Genomic DNA, 22,814 nt, shown 5'->3' with positions numbered 1-22,814 from the left:
GCCTCGTGCCCGCATAAACTTCGATTAAATTTTCCCCGACTTCGGGTGTTTGCAAAGACGGTCGGAAACTGTCGAGCGTCTAAATACTGTAACATCAGTATTTAAATAATACCTGTGGACGCGTGCGATATTGTCTTGTCGAGCGGATATTATAATTGTTAAAAATAGATCAATAGTCAAAAAGTTCTGTTTATAAATTTATCACAATATTAACCGATCAGTCTACGATGTTTTGGATAGATTGTGATTATAAATTATTATATTGTTATCAGTTTGTCACTTGGTCAGTATTTATTCGTCGTATGTTTGTGCAAATTATTTTAAATTAATACTAAAATATTATTACCCATAATAAAACATTAGGTTTCATGAAAATAAATTTTAACATAAATATTACGTTTCATATATGATATATACCTATGATTTTATTACAGATAAGTTTAATATGTAGACTTCCATGACAGGCGTGAATTCATGGGGACTAAGGAGGCGCGCGCTCATTTCAAATCCCCCAAAAATACTTTTGTTGAAAAGTTGTAAACCACCACCTCTTAGGAAAAAAGTCTGGCGGGGATATATCCCACGTTCCCTTTCAGACCCACTGTACACTATAGTGTACATGGTGTTTATAATTATATATTTCGCTACCATTATTAGTTTAAATAGTAATTATGTTTCTAACATATGTAAAAATATCTGTTTAATACGATTAAAATATTATCTAAATTCTAAATTAAGTCGAAAAATTTTACTTTATGTGAAATTATTTTTGATCGATAAGAAAATTGAATTTTGCTGTTGATTATTCTTTTGTATAAAATCAACACTAGATGTCAGCATATCACAAAAAATATGTAGAGGAAGGTATTCTCACAGGGAAAATAATGACACCAAAACTATTTATATACATTTATTAGTTCTAAAGTAATACACAGAATTATCATTGTACACCATAGTGTACATTGGGACTAGACGTCATGTTTTTGCGTCATACACCTCGTATGTGATGTAAAATGATTTATTTATGTTTATATTTCTTAGAATTTATGTTTGTTATTTATTAATAAAATCATTGAATTGGTTTTTACCACGATATATGATATACAAGTTTAAGTTAATCTTAAATTGGAGTTGTTATTAATAACTGCCATAAAATTTGATAATAAATAAATAGATTTATTTTATTGTTGATGACGTGTGTAACGACTAATATACTAGAATCATTAACCATAAATAAGTAACGGCGTTTATTCTTTTTTTCGTTGATTTTTCTTTAAAAAAAAATGTCACGTCACCTTAGAGAGGAAGATATTTTAAACATCTTAGGTGATGGCACAGTTTCCGATATTGATCTTTCTGATGACGAAGACGTAGACGAACGTAATCATGATAATTTCCCGCATGAAGAGCTCGAGGAAATGCTTGTTGAATTCGATGACGAATTATTCAATATTGGAGAAACAATTGAAAATGAAGAAACTGTCCAATAGTATGACACTGTTTCATCAAAAAAAGAAATCAAGTGGGTACATATGCCATTTAATGCTCCTGAATTAAATTTACGTGATATTGAAGAAGATATACTACCCGAAGAATTACCTAGTCCTTATGATTATTTTCTTGAATATTTTGGAGACGCAGATTTTGAAAATATGACTTATTACACAAATCTTTACGCGGTTCAAAACCAAAAAAAGTTTAAACCCACTTCTGTTTTTGAAATAAAGATTTTTATTGGAATTCAATTAATAATGGGGACGCTAAAGTTTCCCAGAGTTCGAATGTATTGGGAACATAATTTTCAAATAAAAATAGTTTGCGACAATATGACCAGAGATCGATTTTTTGCATTGAGATCAAATTTTCATGTTATTGATAATGAAAAAATCACCCAATATAACAAGGATAAATTTATAAAAGTGAGACCCTTGTATGATAAGCTAAAAAAAAAAATGTAATTTTATAAATATGGAACGTAATATATGTATAGATGAACAAATGATTCCTTTTAAAGGACAACTGTCCGTCAAACAATACATGCGTGGGAAAACTTGTCCGTGGGGAATAAAGGTATTTTTGCTTTGTGGTGAGAGTGGAATTATATATGATTTATTGTTGTATCAAGGATCATCAACTGAAATAAATACAGAAAATCTTAAAAAATTTGGTTTAGGAGCTAGTACTGTCCTACACCTTACTAAAAACGTAGAAAAAAATAGACACTTTTTTTACTTTGACAATTTTTTTTCAACATTTGCACTTTTTGAAATTTTACAAAGAAAACAAATATTCGCCGCTGGAACTATAAGGACTAATAGATTTATGAATCCCCCATTTCTGACCGATAAACAAATGAGAAAGCTAAAAAGAGGAAGCACGTTTGAAATAACAACAAATATGTCTGGCTGTAACATAGGACTTCTAAAATGGTTTGACAACAAGGCCGTTTCTCTCGGATCTAATTTTGTTACTTCTGGGGAAACAGATAAAGTAACTCGTTGGAATAAAAAAAATAAAAATTATGAAGAAGTCGAAAGACCCGAAGTTGTTCAGTTGTATAACAAATCAATGGGAGGAGTAGACAAAATGGACCAGCTTATAAGTTTGTACAGAACATTTATTCGTTCAAAGAAGTGGACCCTTAGGATGATTTGTCACGTATTCGACTTAGCAGCTGCAAATAGTTGGTTACAGTATAAGAAAGATGCTGAAAGATTTCAGGTAACATTCCATTGTTTTCATTTTCAATAGAAAATATTTATTTTGAACTGAAAAAAATTAATAAATTTGTATTTAGGTACCGAAAAAAAAGCAACTCGATTTGCTCAATTTTAGAATAAATTTAGCCCAGGACCTTATAAATGTTGGAAAAACTGCTAGTCCTAGGAGAAGAGGAAGACCAGCAACAAATGAAAATGTGTGTACTAACCCTAAATCCTTTAAAATCAAAAAATTTGATTCAGAAAGACCTTCCAATAATATTCGTATGGACACAGTGGACCATTTGGCTGATTTTGACGACAAAAAAATCGCAACAAGGTGTAAGTTTAAAAATTGTAAAAGAAGAACTCATATGTTTTGTTCGAAATGTAAAATTCATCTTTGCTTAGATAGCAAAAGTAAATGTTTTAAAGATTTTCATATAAAATAAAAAATATTAAAGAACAATATATAAAATTGTATATTTTTATGTTAATTGTAGATAAATTATAGTTAAAATTATTTTTAGTATTGAGTCCATTGAGTCCCAATGTCCACTATAGTGTACATACTTAAATCTCAGCTAAAACATTGCGAAAAAAAAAAAAAAACTAATAAATGATTTAATACATGTATGAGGAGTTAAAAAAGAGTAGGTAACATTTTTTTTCCAGGTATTGAAAGTTAAGGTCTGAAAGGTTTATGTAGGTAGAACATTTTTTTTAAGGGTTCCCCCCCTCTCCCACCAATAAACGCTTATGTGCTGAGCGTATATCCTAGAAAAAAATTACGAATGCACGAATACACGATTATGCGATATGCTGCACAACACGTATACAATAATAATTGAATATTACATTATATTGTAAAATTATTATATTTTATAACAAAGAATATAGGCGATTTCTTATTTTTAATTATTATGTACAGATATACTATATTATACCTAGTAATATTAGTACTCAAAATATGATTAATATACTATGCAACTATTCAACAAAATTGAGTTGCATAATAAATGTTGAATCTCCTTAAGGAGTTATTCTTTATTTTAAGTTTTAACCTAATGTGAGCCTTGTCTTGATAGGATTTGAGGAACTTCTATTAGTAAATTGTACTCAAATTGAACTATACACTATAGGTTATTGTTATATGATAACTTTTTGAACTTTTTTAAGTCAGACTGCATGGGCATAACATATACCTAAACAACGCCTTGCTGCCCTAGTCGACCTGACCAATTTAATATGCTAACTAGTCAGTGAACACTGTTAAAAACAAGAACTTACTTCATTGGTAAAAATATGTTAGGTAAACTCTTTACTATAGGATTTGTTTAACAGGTTAGAGAATTCATGGAGATAGCTAGGAATTTCCAAGGGAGGTGTTATGAAAAATAATAGCCTTAATTGAAAAACAAACCATGAATATAATTATGAAAAATATACCATATTTGTCTACAATAATATTTATATTTTGAAAAATGATTTATAATGTTTAATTATTACATTTATCTTAATCGATGACTTGTAATACTTATAACACGTATTGACACTAATTTATCACGATGTATATTCATAACTGCCAAATCATATAGACGATTTTTACTATTAGTAGGTACTTTGTAAATATGATTTCAAACATCGAAGTGTTGAAGAGGATATCGAAACGAAAACGAAATCGCTGGATGCAGATGTGACCGGCAAAGTAACTAATATAATTAAAAATAATGGTTGTAATTATGTGATTATGTGTAATTATGAAACTTCTATACACAGAAAAAATAATTAAATCAATATTGCCAATACTTTTTGTATTATGATTTTTTAAAATAAGGAAGTAACCACGCCCCACCCTGTATATTGTTACGGACATACATAAATGTGAGTCCTTACGACTCTTACAACATGGGCGGGACCACATAAATCGTAATTAGTAAGATCGGGAAATGATTATGAATAATAAAGTATTCGCAATAATAGAAAGGAACTATTAATCTAATTAGAGGGTAATACGATGTTTCGGACATACATAAAAGTAGGTCCTTACAATTACCAATAAACAATTGAAATCGGTGAACGATGTAGAAAGGAATAATTAAGACCCGAAGGTATCACAAACATGGCTACATTTTTAATAAAAACACTTATGAGAGATGTGCGTATAGTAATATTAACAAGGTCACTAAAGTGATAAATCTTATATTTATAATAATCGAAAACAACTTTCGCACAGCGCGACACGATTGATTCCCACAAGACCTAAGTATATAAGGGGGTTGGGAATAGACCAATATGATAATATCGGCTTTTAAAAAAAAAAATTATGGAAATATGAGCAACAAATGGCATTTATTTTACCTTATTCAGACAGCCGAAAGTAAGTAAAAAATACAAAACATTTATTTAAATATTTTATTAAATCGGTATTAATTGTTAATTTATTTTTTATTTTTCATACAATTTCCTTTATAAGGACATAAAGTAATTTAGCGGCAAAACAAGAAGATATATTAGAGGATTCTGATGTGAAAGAAAATACGCCTAGTCAGTCAAAATAAGGACAAGAAAGTGAGCATGACTTTCAAGACATTCAAGTAAAAGATAACGACGTGCTGTGTCGAGACACGATGGTTGACGATACTGAAACAACCGAGGAAATAACTAAACAGCGTTTAAATGATTTGAAACTTTTACGAAACAACAAAAAGCAAAAACGGCTTACTGATACTCAGTCTCAACAAATGGTGCAGATTTTAAAGGAAAACGCTGAGTTACGTAAACGTAAATAAAAGAAAAAAATAGTATTCGCCCTCTACAATCAAGATTAACAAGTATTTTGGAAAACTTTGATGACACGGATTTGTTTTTTTTTTTTTTTGTATGCCAAGATGACCAAACAGATGCCAAAATACTAACAAGCACAAATAAAACTTGCTTTGAGTGATTCCGTGTTATCTACAGAATTAAGACTCCATCAACACACATCTGAATACAATTCTCAAAATCAAATGCAAACTCAATCATTTTATTTTCAATCTCCGTCTTCGGCTGACAGTATTCATCCGATTACGTCGCCATCAGACTATTCCAGTTTAGACAAAGAATATTCAATTAACGTTGAAAAACCAACATTACTAGAAATTACGTCTCTTTCTAATGTATAAAATAATATTATAATCTTATATAATTTGTGTATACATAAGGCTCAATAATAATGTTATAAATATTTATAAGTACACTACTAATTTAATTATTATAATAAGTTATTAATTATTTCTAATTAATTATTTTCTTACCTCAAATAAACAGCTAATCTTTCTTCAGAACTAACAGCTCTCCGAAATTGAGTGTTCTGTTTTTGTATATCATTTCGAATTAATTCATATAAATAGTGAAATTCTTTTTTGCTCATCCTGAAATACATATGAAAACGTTTCGAACATTGGCGTAATTCTGGAACTAAATGGTGAAATTCGCCTAATTTTTTACGGTTTTTGTTAATTGTATGGACCCATGTTCAACTAGATTCGTTAATATCATCTTGAAGAACGATTAGAGCAGCAACAGTTTCAATTTCTTCTTCCCAGTCCGATGAACTAGTAGAACTTGTACATTCCATGTTTTAAGTATTAATATCTTAACAGTGTGATTGAAACAAATTTCTTGAAAGACTGGTGACGTGACATTGTACCTGTGACCGTAGTGTGTTTCTGAGCGTGATGTCACGGTTTTATTTTGTCAATGTGACAACACGTCACATGAGCTCACGTCTTATTTTGCTATCTCACGTCACGTCACGTCACACGATTAATATGTGAAATCTATTAATACGTACTGTTTTAATATGTTAGAAACACATTACCCCCCACTCACGTGATATTGTAATATTTCATTGCGCCTCACGTGATATCATGTTTCTATTTTTCTATCGTTTCACATATTTTATGTTACGTGATATCACATTTCATTTCGATTTTGAACTTTGACTGGTTGAAAATTGAAGCTTGTTTTATACAAATTCAGTTTTTATTAGATATGGAAGAAAAATTAATAGAATAAGTGAGACTTCACGAAGTTTTATACAATTTTAAATTGACCAGCTATAGGGACCAACATTCTGACCTTTTTTCTTTTGTTCACTTATAACGATAAAAGCAGCATCATTTTTTAAATCATATTCCCAATCAGAAGAACTAGTTGAACTAGCACACTCCATCTTGAATGAAAATCAATACTCTGTGTAATCAAATGTGACCAAACCACGTGAGTGATGTGACTATAGTGTGACCATTTTCAAACATACGAGGTCTGTTCAAAAAGTACCAGGATTTTATTTTTAATAATTACAAAAATGAAGTTACATATTATTTAAAGACATCGCCTTCAAAATACTCTCCTTTAGACGATATGCAGTGGTTCCAGCGATCTTGCCATTTTTCGAAAGTCCTTTGGAACTGTTCTAAAGTTATAGCTTTGAGTTCTGTTGCCGTATTCGCTTTAATTTCCTCTACATCTTGAAATCGTTGTCCTTTAAGCGCAGATTTTAATCTCGGGAAAAGAAAAAAATCGCATGGGGCTAGATCAGGAGAATAGGGAGGGTGCGGGACCACAGGTATTTTTTTTTCAGCCAAAAATTCACGAATTGACAAAGCTGAATGTGCTGGCGCATTGTCGTGATGAAGAAACCAGGTTCCACTTCGCCATTTTTCTGGGCGCTTTTTGCGGATTCTTTCTCGCAAACGTATTAATACATCTTTATAGAATACCTGATTGACTGTTTGTCCATGGGGCACAAATTCATAATGAACAATACCTTCAATATCAAAAAAAACAATCAGCATTGTCTTGACATTCGATCTCACTTGGCGAGCTTTTTTTGGTCGAGGGGAAAATTTTGTTTTCCACTGAGATGACTGTAACTTTGTTTCTGGATCGTACCCATAAACCCATGTCTCATCCCCTGTGATGATGTTTTTAATGAAATTAATATCAGCAGATCGATTTTTAAGGTCTTTACAAATCGTTAAACGATTTTCCTTTTGTTCCGATGTCAACAACCGCGGAACGAATTTAGCAGCTACCCTTCTCATTTGTAAATTTTCTGTTAAAATTTCATGACAAGATCCAATTGAGATTCCTGCCTCATTTGCTAACTCACGAACAGTTAATCTGCGGTCATTTCGCACTTTTTCGTAAATGTTCGCCACAACATCATCGTTTCTGGATGTCGACGGTCTTCCCGTACGTGGATCATCTTCAGTTGACTGTCGACCATCCTTGAAACGTTTAAACCACTCGAAAATAACGGATCGACTTAAAGAATCGTCCCCAAAAGCAGTTTTAATCATTGTGTACGTTTCAGTTGCATTTTTACCAAGTTTCAAGCAAAACTTGATGCACACACGTTGTTCGTTAATTTCGGACATGACGAAAACGGAGATCGAAACAAACTGACTAGATTTAACCACGTATAATATTAAACTGAGATAAGATAGCGACTTCGGGTTTTGTTCAAAATATTATCTAATACGTTGGGAATATATCTATTTATAATTTAAAACGTTATCATGTATAGATTAGCCTCAATAACATTTGTCCTGGTACTTTTTGAACAGACCTCGTATCTACGTGATGTGACGTGACGTGAGTTAAAGAAATAACGACGTGACCTCACGTGACGTGATAATAGTGTGTCCCTACCTACACACATACTCGTATAAGCGGACACACACCAACATTAAGGAGGCTGGAGCGTAGAATGTTTTAAGAAGTAATATTTAGGCATTTTATATCAAATATATCGAACATTTTGGCTGTGTTAATGCGTGAGTAGTTAATGAACATTAGTGTGTGTAATCCGTAATCACGTTTATCGTGCCACCGTACATCGGAACTACAATAATAATCAAAATTAACATTTTATCTTAACATTATATTAATTTGCACAACTCCACGTTTTGATGATTCAATATTATTATAATATAGGTAGTAGTTTGGACAGTATGGTACTATAAGACATTATAAATAATACTGTGAGAACGCATATAAATCTGGACCGTATATATATATATATGGAATTTAAAATCTGGATTGTATAAATGTCGGGTACGGAAAAGGTTATCAGAGTCGGGAAGAAAAGGCGGTGTAGATGTAATGCACCTATCGTGGTCATTAGGCCACCTTTTCCAATCGCATGCTGATAACGTCGCGCGATATCAAACTGTGTATTTTTTTTGGTTATGTCGTCGTCGCAGCCATCAAAAAACAACACACCAAAAGTTCGCCGTACGCACGTGCTTTTTTTTCTTCTGTGTTACGCGGCTCCATCGCCGTACGTTTTACGTCGTGTGTGCTCCCTCGCCGGCACCGACGTCCAAGGCTCCGTCGCCGATTGCCGGTTAGTGCGTCACGAGTGCTCCACCCGCCGCCATCGTCTTCTTGTGAATCACTGAATAATGACAAGCTGGCTGTAGTCGACGTCGGTGATATTATTATTATTATTTGTTTTTATATACCTACATATAGGTGATATTATTATTATTTGTTTTTATATACCTACATATATATGGTTCTTTTTTGTTATTACGGAACTTGTGTTTTAGAGGAATTGTATTAACAAATTGTTAGATTTAAGGGACCCCCCCTGCTCCCGTTATTTGTAAGTTTTTTAATATTTTTTTTTGTCTTAATTATCAATACAGTCCACTTACGTACCACCAAACCATAATGATCATATTTGTTTGTCTATAGTATTCCTATTTTTTTTTATTTTCTTCCTATTTCACTTCAAATATTGGTTACTTGATTTTGCCTTCACTCGACTTGATAATCTTCCGTGAAATTACCAGACACGGAATTTTCAATCGTACAATAAATATGGACTGTATTTATTTGGACAGTACAATTGGATGTACAAATCTAGATTTTTATTTCTAAATTTTTTTTAAATCTAGATTATTATTTTACTACCTACCTAACCATTTAAGGCTGCTGAGAGCAGGTCGATTTTTCGCAAATTCAGACCAAAAAGCGGAAGAATAATTCATCCGGTAACGAAATCCTGATTTTAATTTTGAAAACACATTTGAATTCTTTATTCTCTTGTCTATGTTTTGTAGGAAATAATTGTTTTAATTTATTCGTTTTTTATAAGCCTACAGTAAAAGAAAATTTAAAAAAAATATGTATTCGGTACTATAATAAATAAACGATACAATATTTATGTTATAGCTAGAAAAACTACAATTCTTAGAAATGCTCTAACGTCCATACGCGCATGCACTCTTTAATGTACACAAAAAAAATACTTTTGCTCCGGCTGTAGGGCAGAAATTTGATGCAAATAGTACCAAAAGAGAAATAAAATTTCACCTTGCTTCGATCGACTTATATTAATTATGAAAAGATGATGGTATTCGTTAGTTTATTTTCTAGGTTTACTCAAAAATAGATTTACGACTTTATTTTTAGTTAATAAAATATGATACATAGTAAGTTTATATTTTTTTCAAAATAAACTTATGTTTGATTAAGTTTTAGATAGTAATGCAATTAGAAATATAAGAATCTACTTCCGAGCAAACTTAGAAAAGAAAAATATAAATCAAATTTAGTATTCAAAACTTAAATCGAGCAACTGGAAGTATATTTTATTTTCTTTCGCTTAATGAGCTAAATGTATGAAAAAAATTATTGCTCCAGCCCCCTTAACCCTTTCTCGCCCAATTTTTTTTTTCACTTTTAAAATATATTATTTCTTAACTATCAAATAGTTAATAAAAACTAGAAAAAAAATAATTTCATGAAAATTCGACATTTTCCGGGGTAATTTTCATTACGGGTCCAATTGGACCCATTGGACATCGTGAATGTAAATTTAATTTATGTATAACATTACTAAATAGGTATAATCATAAATCTCTTTCTTTAACTTAACTTTTGTAGTACTACTTTCAAACATAAAATAAAATAAAACAAAATGAAAAACACTTATCTTGTTACATAATATAAAATAAATTAACCCTCAAAAAAAATTTTAACAAAATATATACTTTTTGTTAACAGAAAATAAAATAAAACAAATAAAAAATAAATAATTTAAATTTAAATCAAATAACAACTGTATATTATTTACTATTTATATTATATATATTATTTACTATTTAGTATGAAAATCAAGATAACAATTTTTATTTTTATTTATACACAGTGGTAAATTGCATTTAATACATTTAAATCTAATTTTAGATGTGATACAATGTTTGCATCTTTGCTTTTCGTCAATAGGGACAGGCATATGACCTATTTGATCATAACGAACATCATCTACAGGCCTTTGAATTCGAGGTGTCTTGGTGGTGGGCAATTTATTTCCTTCACTGGGTCTTCCACGTTTCCTAGTAGGTGTTTTATCTGACTGAATAAGTGCTAGTGCAATTTGCGACCGAAAGTCTAAAAGCGGAATGTATTTCGTTTTTTTTATAGAGGAGTGTCTTCTATATAATAACCAACTATTTACAACAGCTATATCTATTAAATGAAATATTATTCTAAGATAATATCGTTTAGCTTTTATATCTATTCTATATAACTCAACTAACATATCCATTAAGTCTACGCCTCTCATGTGCTTGTTATATTCTTTCACAACGGCTGGACGGTCGACTTGAATATGTTTCTTATCCTTTACAGACCATTTTTTTACCATATCCATTGGTTCAACGCCCACATATGACGAACAGTAGCGGCTCGTGAGTAAATATTCTGGGGAGACTTAAATTATATAACATAAATTTCAAATAACAACGAACAAGAAAAACCTTTTTATTGAAAAAATGAATTATTTTAAATATTATTATTTCATTTAATATTTAATTAATATTTTTAACTTAATTTAATACTAAATTTGTTTATAAACTAATTCAATTCTTCGATCTTTTTTATCTGCAAACTCATCAATAACATTGTCTACAAAAGTTGGATCCTTTGCCATATCACCCAGAAGATTTTTTTCAATCGTCAAGGATGATAAACTTGAAAGCCGATCATCAATCATTGTGATTCTAAGAAAAGTCTTGATACGTTTTAATGTACTCATAGACCGTTCACTAGAAGCTGTCGTAGATGGAATAGTTAACACTAACTGACAAAGTTTAGTCACCTGAGGATAAATATCTTAATGTAAATCACCTGTGAATTTCAAAGGAAAAATTAAATATAATATGAAAATTAATGATATTTAGTTTGAATGAATTTATTATTATCACTTACTTTTTATTATAAAATCTAGGAGTTCATGAGGAGGCAAATGTTTTTTATCATCCGCATAAATTACAGCCAATTCATTGCGTAAACGATCTGCATCAAAAGTATTAGGGTACTGCTGTAATAACTTGATGAACTTTGCCTCAGGAAATTGAGTGTAGTAGCTTTTAAACATTTTATCATTTACAATTTCTACAAACTCTATTTTTGGAAAATCTTCAAATCGTATGTTAATTTGGACGATTAATGAATCTAGAATTTCATATGTAATTTTACGTAATTCGTTTCGTTTTTTGTCTTCGTACTCTAAATTGTTATTTAATAGTATTGCTTCGTCACAACAGTTATTCACATTTGTATCATTTCTTAAATCGGTCAAATTTTTTTTTAAATTTTGAATTTCAGAAATGCAAGATTTTATATTCGAAAGTGATTTTAATTAGAGAAAGTTAAATACATGATCTGTGTATAAAAAAACTTTGCCAAACAAAATCAAGAAATATACGAAGTTCGCGTCATTTAGCTTATCATAAAGACCAGATGCTGTACAAACGGATATAGGGTCCCAACCTGGTTCTTCAGTTACATGTAAAACAGCATTTTTGAGGTCTAAAAAATGTTTTTTTATTGTAAAAGCAGCTCTTGAATGATAATTCCATCTAGTGTCAGATTGATTTGGAAGTTTAAAACCTTGTTCTCTTAACAACTCACTTATTTTTGTAAACCGGCTAAAAAACGTATGGAACATAGTTAGATTGCAAATAAAGAGTTTGACTGATTTTATTGTTTTCGCTCCGTGTAACAATACCAAGTTCAACTGATGTGCGTAACAATGAATAAATAATGTATTTGGATAAATTTGCCTTATAAGAAATTGTACACCACTTTTTTCTCCCGACATAACCGATGCACCATCATAGGTCTGACATATAATTTTATTTCCAATTTTCCACTTATTAATTTCAGATAAAATTATATCTGCTAATCCAAAGGCTGTTTTATTCTTTGAAACGTCAAAAAAACCAATAAATCGTTCTACAATTTTTTGTTCTACAACATACCGAAAAATTATGCTCATTTGGGATCGGCACGATACATCAGTCGTTTCATCTGCTTGAATAGATACGTAATTAACTCTTTGTATTTCATTAAAAATTTTTGAATTCAAAACGGAAGTAACGCATTCAATCAAATCATTTTGTATCATCTTAGATGTCCCTTTAAATATTGCCGATGACAATAAGTGCTCTTTAAGCAACTGCTCTTCTTGAGCCAGTAGCTCGAGTAATTCAAGATAATTCCCCTTATTTAAAAATTCATTATTTTCCCGGTGGCCACGAAAAGCAAGTTCTTGTTTGCCCAAAAAACAAACAACATGTATCATACGTGCTATTAAACGTCTATTTATACCGACCTGTTCGTTATGTTTTACAGCAGCAAGTCGTCGACCTTCTGAAATCACGTGTTCAATTCGGACTTTACCCAATAGATGAAATTTTTCTTGATTAGTTAAATGTTTTTGGGAAATGGCGTGTTTTTCTGATTTCCTTAAAAAATTTTTTATTGAATACAATCCATTAACACTCCATTCCTTTTCCCCTCCAAATATTACACAAGTAAAACAAAACACTTTATTTCGTTTATCACAACCAGTAAGCCATGGAAATTTATTATACCAATTCTTTTGAAATGTTCTAATATATTTACCGTCTTGACATGTTAATAATAAATAAGGAGTTGGGCGATTAAGTTTAATTTGATTTTTTTGTTCGTATGTTAAAGCATTAAAACCACTGGTTAGTAAAAATTCTATTATATTTTCTTTTTGCATTTTAAAATATGAACAAATGCTGAAATGCTTATATAAATGTAAAATTTAATAATAAATGTTAGACGGATATATGTATAATAATTATTAAATAATTAATAAACCGTGAATAAAACGTCTAAAGCTAGTAAAAATAATTGAACACGAGCTACACGGCGCAGCGGCACGGCAATTACTGTCGTGAACCCAGGTTCAAAAGCGTCTATGATACGCAGCTTATTCTCCCCGGCTCCCTCCGACCAACTAGCCATGTCATTACATGTTACGTTTGCAATTGACGGGCTTCAGTTTCATTGAACTGGTGACCGTCGTAATGAGCCGTAATTACCCGCAGAATGACTAAAATAGCTATTTCTATCGAAATAGCTATTAATAGGTTTTCGATTTTGTCACTTTCAATTTAATATAATAATAAACAATGAAAACGATATAATAATATATTTTAAATACAAATGAAAATATTTCTATACATTATTATTTTTAATTAATTATATTATTTACAAGTAGCTAGTTTATTTTTAAGGGGAGACGCAGTCTCAAAGTCTCCCCTGACGAGCCGCCCCTGATGACGAAATTAAATGTACAGGTTTGTTATCAAACCATTTTAAAAATATAATATTTGAATTCGCGTCGGTAAGGTAGTCATGGGAGCCTCTACCATTATTTTTCATTATTTTATCGTTTTGTAAATTACAACCAGATACACGGTTCGATCTAATTGTACCTAACGTGTGTATACCATTGTCTTTTAGTTTACGAACTAATTTATAGGAACTAAACCAATTATCAAATATAACTTTATAACTGTTGTGTCTTGGTATATTTTCAACAAGAGTTTTTACGATGTCACCACTTATACCGAGTTCTGACTTAGTTGTATTTTTTCCAGTATAAATTTGAAAATCATACATAATACCACAACGTGCAAAACCTTTAAATCCTCATTTGTGGGGCTTATTTTTATTATACTGTTTTAAATTACTACGACCTTTGAATGGAATAATAAATTCATCAATTGAATTAAATTCTTCGGGTTCTGTCAATAAGCAATTTTTACGAAATGTCTCGATAAAAGGTGACGCGGCACACTCGATAACGGTGGTGGGTGCGCACGTGTCGCTGGTGCGATGGGTACCGTTTTGTGAATGGTATAGTAAGAATAATAATAATAATAATACACTGTATTACCGCACTGATCTTATGAGGTGTATATTACACGAATAAAAAAAAAATGGTCACAATGGTTGTTATTTATAACAAAAAGATTGACGAATAACGCGTGAAGAGATGTGTCTCCGTACACGGTATCGGAATAACAGCCCGGTTACGTGGTGGTACCTGTCGGACGTCGTAGCGACCGCTCGCGTCCCTTGTCTGGTGATGGATGGGTGGACGGGGTGTCGCTGCGACGTTGCGTGCCGCGAAGTGGTGGTTGATGAGAGAGATAAGGACACGGTCGGCGACTGCCGTTTCGGTAACGGCTGCCGCACGGGTCCGCGTCATACTCCCCCGCCAAACCGCCAGTCGCGGTACTGCTTCAGTTTGGTACGCTATTTCTCCGTGACTGTTATGGAGGTTCGTCCGTCGGCGATGTCCGGACTTATTGGGTCGGGTCACCGAATAACTGTACCTTCGTTGTGGTGTCCCCCAGGCGTGGAGGGAAGGACGCCGAGGCGTGGAGACGATGTCCAGTCTATGGTAGACGGGTCGTATCCAGCCGTGGTGTCTAGTCCGTCCTGGAGGACGTGAGCGGTGTGGAGAACACGGGCGGGCCTTCCTCGATGTCCGGGAATGTTGGGAGTGGTGACCCGGGTTCGTCGAGGATTCGGTCATCGACCTCCATCGCCTCCCCCGGGTTGGTGTCTTGCTCCGGTAAGTGTTCCTGGGCGGAACTACCTGGTACCGGTGCTGACACCTGCACCGTCTCTCGACCTTCCGGGTCGGTGGTCGGCCCTGCCGAGGGAGTCGCCTTCGTCAACCGGTACTGCTGACTCGGGCCTTCCCTCTCGGCTTTTGCCCGCAGTCTCCTCTGCCGCTGGTGTTCTCTCCTCCGCTCCTTGGCCCGTTCTGCCGACCGCTTGGATGTTGCTGGTGTGGCTGGCTTCGCGGGCTTTGGCCAGGGCTCCAGTGGTCCTGGCTTGTCGGATGGAGGTGCAGGTGGTGGCGTCGGCAGGCGGTGCACGTATGCCACGCAGCTCGGCATCCCCGTCCACTCCGTCGTCGGTGGGTGCGGGTCCACCGGTGGCATCCTGGGCACTAGCGGACGTCCCGAACCGGTATCACCCACATCACGTTCCGCTGTGGCCGTACGGAGCTGGTGTCTTGCCGTGGTGGGGTTGTGCTCTGTTTGGCGCCGCGTGTTGTTGGTGTTGTACGGACGGTCAGTGCTGCGCTGATTGCTGGTGTAGCACACCCCGACCCCATCGCCTTGGTGGTTGGCATGGGCGCCGATTTTTCCAATTTTCATGGGGTGCCCAAAACCCTAAAATTATTTAAGTAGGTAATAAGCAAAATATATAAAAAAAAATACAACAAAGTATTACTTGTTAACTTGTTTAATAACTTTTTTATTTGTATGTACTATGACGTGTCTATCATAGACAAAGACAGTTTACATAGACAGTCTATGTATAAGGTAAGCAAATAAAAAAAATAATCTTTTTGTAATGTAAATGTTAAAATATAAAGTTTTAGAATATATTACAATCTAAAATTTTCTAACAAATCTGAAATGTATTTTGCCTGACTTTGGTTGCCTTTATAAATTTGTTAGCAATAACTTCAATGTTTATTTCCTCTTGTTTATGTACATTTAATAATGCTACATCATTAAGCCGTGTTTACGTCATGGTCGATCTTAAAAATGTTTTTAAACGCCGAAGTGCAGAAAAAGAACGCTCAGCTGTACATGATGAAACTGGTACGGTTAACATGATTTTAATTAATTTAACCACTTCTGGAACTAAATCTTGCAAATAAGACTCTTGTTTAAAACAATTAATCGCATCTGACACTGATGATATTTTAAAATGTTTTGCCTTAGCAATATCTAACATTATATTTCGATGTAATTCTAATTTTCTCCCATCGAAATCGGAGCCATAGTATTCAGTTATAATAGCTGTATTTATTTTTTTAGGATCTACAATAAAGTTTTCTACTTTTGCGAGATGTTTAATTACATTACTTTTAAATCGGTTGTGCAGAGCAGATAGCGTCATATCCATGCATTCAAAAAATAGCGCTTTATACTGATCTTTAGCCGACGAAAAGTAATGTTCTTGACCCCCTTCGATCAGACGTTTTGGAGTTTTTCTTTGTTTAGGTAGCTTAACTTCACCTAAACCTAGCTCTTCAGATTTATAGATAATATCTTCCAATAATTGGTCAAAACCTGATTTTCGTTTTTCTTCTATAGAAATTATTATTGCCTCAATTTTTAACCTTGCATCTTGGAAATGCAAAGATTTTTTTTGTAGTTCCGAATTCAAAACTTCTATTCTCTCAAAAATGAATATCATAATTTGCAAAACGAAATAAAAATCAAATTTATAAAGTAGTTTCGAAAACCCACTAGCCTTAGCACCTATTTCATTTTTTTCGGTAGTCAGCTCATCAAGAAATTTACGAAGTAAATTATAATTTGAATCAATCGATTTTAATGAAACAATTCTAACACACCATCTTGTAGGACAAAAAGGCCTTAATGAAACATTATTTGAAGAACCGATTATACTTTGTTCAGCTTGTAAAGAATTAAATATTGCCTGACGTTTAGGTGAATCTTTAACAAATGATATCATTGAACGTAAAATGGCTAAAAAATCTCGAATCTTCGTTATATTCTGCATTGTATCTTGAACAACGAGGTTTAAGGTGTGGGCAGTACAATGAACAAAAATTGCTCTAGGTTCAACGTCGATTATTCTTGCTTGTAAACCACTGATATGTCCACTGACATTGGCTGCCCCGTCATAGCATTGTCCGCGACATTTAGAAATATCAATGACAAATTGTGATAAAACATTAATTACTAAATTAAATAATGTCTGTGCGTCAGTAAAAGGAGTTTCAAAAAATCCTAAGAAATGTTCTGATATATTTAAATTCTTGTCTACGATGCGAAAGCACACAGAAACTTGTTCTCTATTGGAAATGTCTCGTGTTTCATCCAATATTATTGAATAACAAAAAGAATCTTTTATTTCAGAAATAAGATTTAACTGTACTTCTTTAGATAAAAGAGATAATATTTCATTTTGAATATCATGAGATAACCATTTATACTTGGTTCTTAAAAGCCAACTTTTTAATTCGGGAACATCTTCTGCACGTAAGATAAGTAATTGTTGAATGTTTGAGTTTATATCAACGTGGCCACGAATCGCTAAACCTTGTCTAGATAAATAAAGAAGAGATGAAATAATTTTTAGAAGAGCAGATCTACCTTCAATCATTTCTTTAGTTATGGAAACACTTAAAGAAGTACATATGTTAGTTCCTTTTCTTTGCGCTCCAATAGATGAAATCGAAGCTCGATGAAAACTACCAGCTAAAATAAAATAAATATAATATAACTACTATGCTGTCTATGCTTTTAAAAGCCGATTGGCGTTAATTTATAAAATAAATAAATAAATCCTTTAACTTATATTTAAAAAAGTGTTGTAAAATAAGTAAAATAATCATACCTTTGTGAGATTTGAACCTTTGTAGTGCTTTATTCCACGCAGAAAACCCATCAACTACAAATGCCTTTTTAGAATTTTGATCAGTCACAGAAAATACAGGAAGATTAATTTGGTTTTCATCAGCAGTCTTACAAATCGAACAGAACACTTTTTCTTTCACGGGATCATATAACAACCATGGATATAATTGTTGCCATTTTTCCTGATAACTCCTTGATTTTCCATTTTCAACAGGTTTCGAATCTCCACTATTAGATTCAACTTTTAAGTTAGAAGTAGAACTGTTTATAGCCTCATTGCCCTCATTAGATTGAACTGATTTTTTTATTAACCACTTATCCATCTTGACGTTTTTAAATATATAAAATAATTGAACTATATTATAATCTAAACTGTAACATACCACATACGTAAAACGTAAAATGTACATACAAATATAACTACGGAACAACGCGCCGAACGAACGCAAGTCGCAGACTAATTACTGTGTATTTACTACACGTCTACACTTTACACACACTATACCTACATTACGTACATCGTACCATCGAGGCTATGGAATATCGTTAATCGTTATCGTCGCAGACCGCAGTCGTCGTCTGTCGACCAAAATAGCGAAAAACCCAAAACATATATTAAATAGGTAATTAAAATGATAATTTATATTTATATTTCTAAACATGTATAATATTAAGGTATTTACTATTTATTTTTTTTATTTATTTCATGGGGTGCTCTGCACCCCATGAAATGAACCATGGGGTGCTCGAGCACCGCAGCACCCCAATAGTCGGCGCCCATGGTGGTTGGGACCCGGTCGACGGGCGCGGTAGTTTTGGCGTTGATGGAGTGGCCGGTGATCTCGCCGCCGAGGAGCCGAGGGACCTCACCAAGTCGGTGGTCCGGTCCGCTTACCCCCGACAGTAAGCTGCCCAGAGTAGTGGCTCAGCCCGCAGTTGAGCGACTCCCGCCTTCCGGACGTCGTCCGCTGTGCGACAGTTTCCCATCGATCCTTGCACCGTGACCGCCTCCTTGACTTTTTCCAGCATCTCCACAACCTTGGAGGTGTCCATTGCTGGTTGTTGACGGTGGCTGGAGGTGATGCTGAAAAACTCGCAATCGTGTGTGTAATTAATGGTGTGCGCGTTTTAGGCAGGACACGTGGATTTTCCTCGGCGGTAGCTGATCGGTTAGGAAAACTCCTTTATCAACCCGCTTGTCCAGCCTTACGGGGCCCCACCATTTCGGTGCGAATCCCGCATGAAATCCCTTGTGCGCCTTGAACAAGTGGTGGGCCTTATATAGTACCATATCTCCCTCCGAGAATTTGCATTTCTCGGCCACTATGTCCCGGTTGTGTCTGTCTGTGATTTCTACCTCCCGCTTAAGTCTATCCCTGTTTATTGGTTCGACCTGCGTATGTGATTCAGATTGTAGGGTCCAATCTTCGGGTCTTTTGCATTCGCGTCCGAGTACTCACACCGATGGTGGATATCCTGTCTGTACATTGCGCCGGTTTCGAATAGCAAATAAAATGGGGGCTAACTTCGTGTCCCAGGTGGTGTGTTTGCCGTTGGTGAGTGCCATGCGTAGTCCTTTCTTTAAGTCCTGATTGCGGCGCTCGACCGGGTTGGCTCTTGGGTGATAGGTTGGGGTGGTCCAACCTTCCACCCCCCATCGTTCAATCGCGCTAAGCATGTCGTTTGACACGAACTGGGGGCCGTTGTCACTAAGACACACGCGCGGGTAGCCGAAACGTGAGAAAAATTCTCGTTTGAGCGTTTCGGTAATGTTTTTAGTAGTGGCTGTTCTGAGCGGGTATGCCTCGGTCCATCTACTGAAGCAGTCGGTGGCTACCAAGATATAGGTTTTTCCTTTATTCGTGCGAGGATAGGGTCCCATTAAATCTATACTGATAACCTACCAGAGGTGTCGGGGTTTCCTGGAGTTGGTGGGGTTATTCGACCGTGAGTTGAGTGGTTTAGTACATGCACATATGTGACATGACTTGACATACAGCCTCACGTCGTTTTTGAGCCCCTTCCAATAGAAACGGTCCCTGACTGCCCGGTAAGTTTCCTTCCACCCTGGGTGACTAGCCGTGATGTGGTCGTAATACCTCCAGATCACCTGTTGGGATTGGGTTTTGGGTATCACGATTGATAAGTGACCCTTGACGTTTTGCCGCAGGAGGCCATCCGATAGGACAAAAGTGTCTGTATCATTCGTGGCGCTTCTGGTGTTACGTGCAGGAGTGTCCGACTTAATTGTGTTGATGATGTCTCGCGTCTGGGGATCGTTGGATTGCCAAGACGCGAGTGTTGTGGTGGAAAACGGGACGTCGGCAAGTACGTCGAACGTTTCGATTGTGGTGAAGATGTTATCAGCGGGAGGGTTAGTAGTATTGGTGGGTAGTGAAGTGGGTACCCCTACTAAGCGCTCCTCAAGCTGATCCTCATCTACGGGTGGGCCTGGGGCAGGGTCAAAGGTCTTATTTTAAACAACTTATCATAATTTATATGATTACGTGGACATAAATTTTGATTATCGTTTAGGTGAAAATTATTTCGTAATTTTTCAAAACGATTACGCGACATAGCATTAGCAATTATATCAAACCTTGTGCAATCTGACTAATACATACGATAGCTGGGCATTTTTACTATTCCAGAATATATATGAATACCAATAAAAGTTTCCATTTCTAATACTGTTGTATTAATTGAAGAACTTGTTTTTTGGGTAGAATATAAATTAGCCTTTATATAAACTAACCTTTTTTTTCTAGTATTTTTAAATCAATAAATTTTTTTAAATAATTATAAGGAGTTAAATCGTTATCGTTACGCGTAAAAAAATTGTCAAAACCAGTGTTAACGAAGTCAATAAATATTTTTTAATCCATTTAGGTAATGATTTTCGATATTTATAATAACGAACAGATAAAGGAACATCAGAATCATCATCACTAGAAAAATATGACTGTTTTTGAGGTAAAATTTGTTCAAAATATAATTGATTTTCATTACGTTCTAACAGTTCTAAGTCATTATTATTTTCAAAATTGTCACCTAAGCTAGCATTAAAATCAACGTTCAAATCAACTGAGGGATTATCTAAATTATTTACTTAAATATTATTTTCATCATCTGAGAATTCAATATCAAGATCAGAAATATCTCCTTCCAACAAAACAATAATTTGGTCTTCGTCTAAATTATCCATTTTTTTTTCAACGATGGGTCCAAATGGATACACTCAAATTAACTAAAAATTTAAGGTCAATACGTAAAATAAAAATAAAACGAAGTATTTGTAGAGAATCTTTATTTGTTTAGAAATCAAATAAAATTTATAAATCTAAAAAATAATGAAAATTTAATTTAATATGATTTATCAAATTTTTCGAAAAAAATAAATTTTGTTCTTATCATAATAAATACGATAAAAACATAAAATTGTTTGTATTTAATGGGTCCATTTGGAGTCTTCGAACTATTTGTATTGGAATAACATTTAAGAATACAATATGTATCCAAATGGACCCAATGGACTGGAAATTGTTAAAAAATAAATAAACCTTTTTTAATATTTTTTTAATTCATCTTTTATTAACTCTTTTAAAATATAATCCATATAAAATGCTTTTAATTTGGCTTACATGATGGTTTTCCAAAAATGATCGTCTCTTTAAATTTTTTCGGATAAAAGACCTAATTAACAATAAAATTATTCTTACAATATTATGAAAATATTAATAAATTATTGTAATTAATAAATATACAACTACCTTTTGGTGTCCATAGGCAAAAATAATAATACACATCCTGTTAATTACATGAAGTTGGCCCTGTATTTGATGATAGTTATCATATCTGTTTAGAAAAAGATTTTCATTTTTGATGGCACAACTTTCAATTTTTTTATTTTTATTGCATTTTCTGGGATAAAATCTTTAGCGTTTGCTGGACATTTTATTTCTAATAATGCATCTAACTCAATCCATCCGACGATACAGCTAAAAAGGGTTGGTTCTTATCTATTATTAGTCCTACCGGAAGAATTTCTTTTTCGATCACTTTTTCTAACTGTTCTTTTGCTATGTTCTCATTTTCAATATCATAACGAGTTGATGCATTTCCTTTGAATGATTCAAATAACATAGAACTAACTACTTTATTTCGTGATGTAGTTTTCCACAATTTACAAATTCGACCAAATAGTGATGCAGTTAAACTGTAAAAATTAAATTAAAAAAGCAATATCAATATTGATTTTCATAAACTAAAAAATACACACATAAAAATACCCTACTATTCAATTTTTTTT

General features: G+C 33.6%; 4 protein-coding genes across 4 annotated transcripts in view; 1 reads left to right on the top strand and 3 right to left on the bottom strand.

Annotated features, from left to right (window-relative positions):
• Window positions 1-621, bottom strand: part of LOC112679849 (piggyBac transposable element-derived protein 3-like) — an 8,715-nt gene extending 8,094 nt beyond the window's left edge. The window contains exon 1 of the mRNA XM_025549782.1: window positions 522-621. Within this exon, the coding sequence (XP_025405567.1) occupies window positions 522-621 (100 nt within the window). The remainder of the gene's footprint in view (window positions 1-521) is intronic.
• Window positions 622-1,532: 911 nt separating this feature from the next.
• On the top strand, window positions 1,533-5,260 carry LOC112679848 (piggyBac transposable element-derived protein 3-like). Its single transcript, XM_025549781.1, has 4 exons — window positions 1,533-1,696; window positions 2,280-2,721; window positions 2,798-3,041; window positions 5,193-5,260. Exons 1-4 carry the CDS (start codon window positions 1,533-1,535, stop codon window positions 5,258-5,260), a joined length of 918 nt encoding a protein of 305 aa, XP_025405566.1.
• Window positions 5,261-15,520: 10,260 nt separating this feature from the next.
• On the bottom strand, window positions 15,521-16,261 carry LOC112679847 (proline-rich receptor-like protein kinase PERK10). The gene has a single exon (XM_025549780.1). It carries the CDS (start codon window positions 16,259-16,261, stop codon window positions 15,521-15,523), a length of 741 nt encoding a protein of 246 aa, XP_025405565.1.
• A 373-nt stretch (window positions 16,262-16,634) lies between these two features.
• LOC112679846 (zinc finger MYM-type protein 1-like) lies at window positions 16,635-19,558 on the bottom strand. The gene is made up of 3 exons (XM_025549779.1): window positions 19,401-19,558; window positions 18,486-18,877; window positions 16,635-18,346 (listed from the first exon to the last, which is right to left on the bottom strand). The coding sequence occupies exons 1-3, from the start codon at window positions 19,556-19,558 to the stop codon at window positions 16,635-16,637; spliced, it is 2,262 nt and encodes a 753-aa protein (XP_025405564.1).
• Window positions 19,559-22,814: the final 3,256 nt, after the last annotated feature.

The sequence above is a fragment of the Sipha flava genome, unplaced genomic scaffold (assembly GCF_003268045.1).
Source record: "Sipha flava isolate LNK unplaced genomic scaffold, YSA_version1 169_pilon_pilon, whole genome shotgun sequence".
Classification (NCBI taxonomy): domain Eukaryota; kingdom Metazoa; phylum Arthropoda; class Insecta; order Hemiptera; family Aphididae; genus Sipha; species Sipha flava.
Note: the sequence above shows the minus strand (reverse complement) of the source record. Positions and strands in the feature narration are given on the sequence as shown.

Coding starts and splice junctions, on each gene's coding strand:
- LOC112679848 (XM_025549781.1), top strand. CDS start 1,533: ATGCCATTTAATGCTCCTGAATTAAATTTACGTGATATTGAAGAAGAT. Junction 1,697..2,279: donor GCGGTTCAAAACCAAAAAAA/GTTTAAACCCAC, acceptor AATTTTACAAAG/AAAACAAATATTCGCCGCTG. Junction 3,042..5,192: donor CAAAAAAATCGCAACAAGGT/GTAAGTTTAAAA, acceptor AAAGTAATTTAG/CGGCAAAACAAGAAGATATA.
- LOC112679847 (XM_025549780.1), bottom strand. CDS start 16,261: ATGAAAATTGGAAAAATCGGCGCCCATGCCAACCACCAAGGCGATGGG.
- LOC112679846 (XM_025549779.1), bottom strand. CDS start 19,558: ATGGACACCTCCAAGGTTGTGGAGATGCTGGAAAAAGTCAAGGAGGCG. Junction 18,878..19,400: donor TGGGCAGCTTACTGTCGGGG/GTAAGCGGACCG, acceptor GGTATGTTACAG/TTTAGATTATAATATAGTTC. Junction 18,347..18,485: donor AAGGTTCAAATCTCACAAAG/GTATGATTATTT, acceptor ATTTTATTTTAG/CTGGTAGTTTTCATCGAGCT.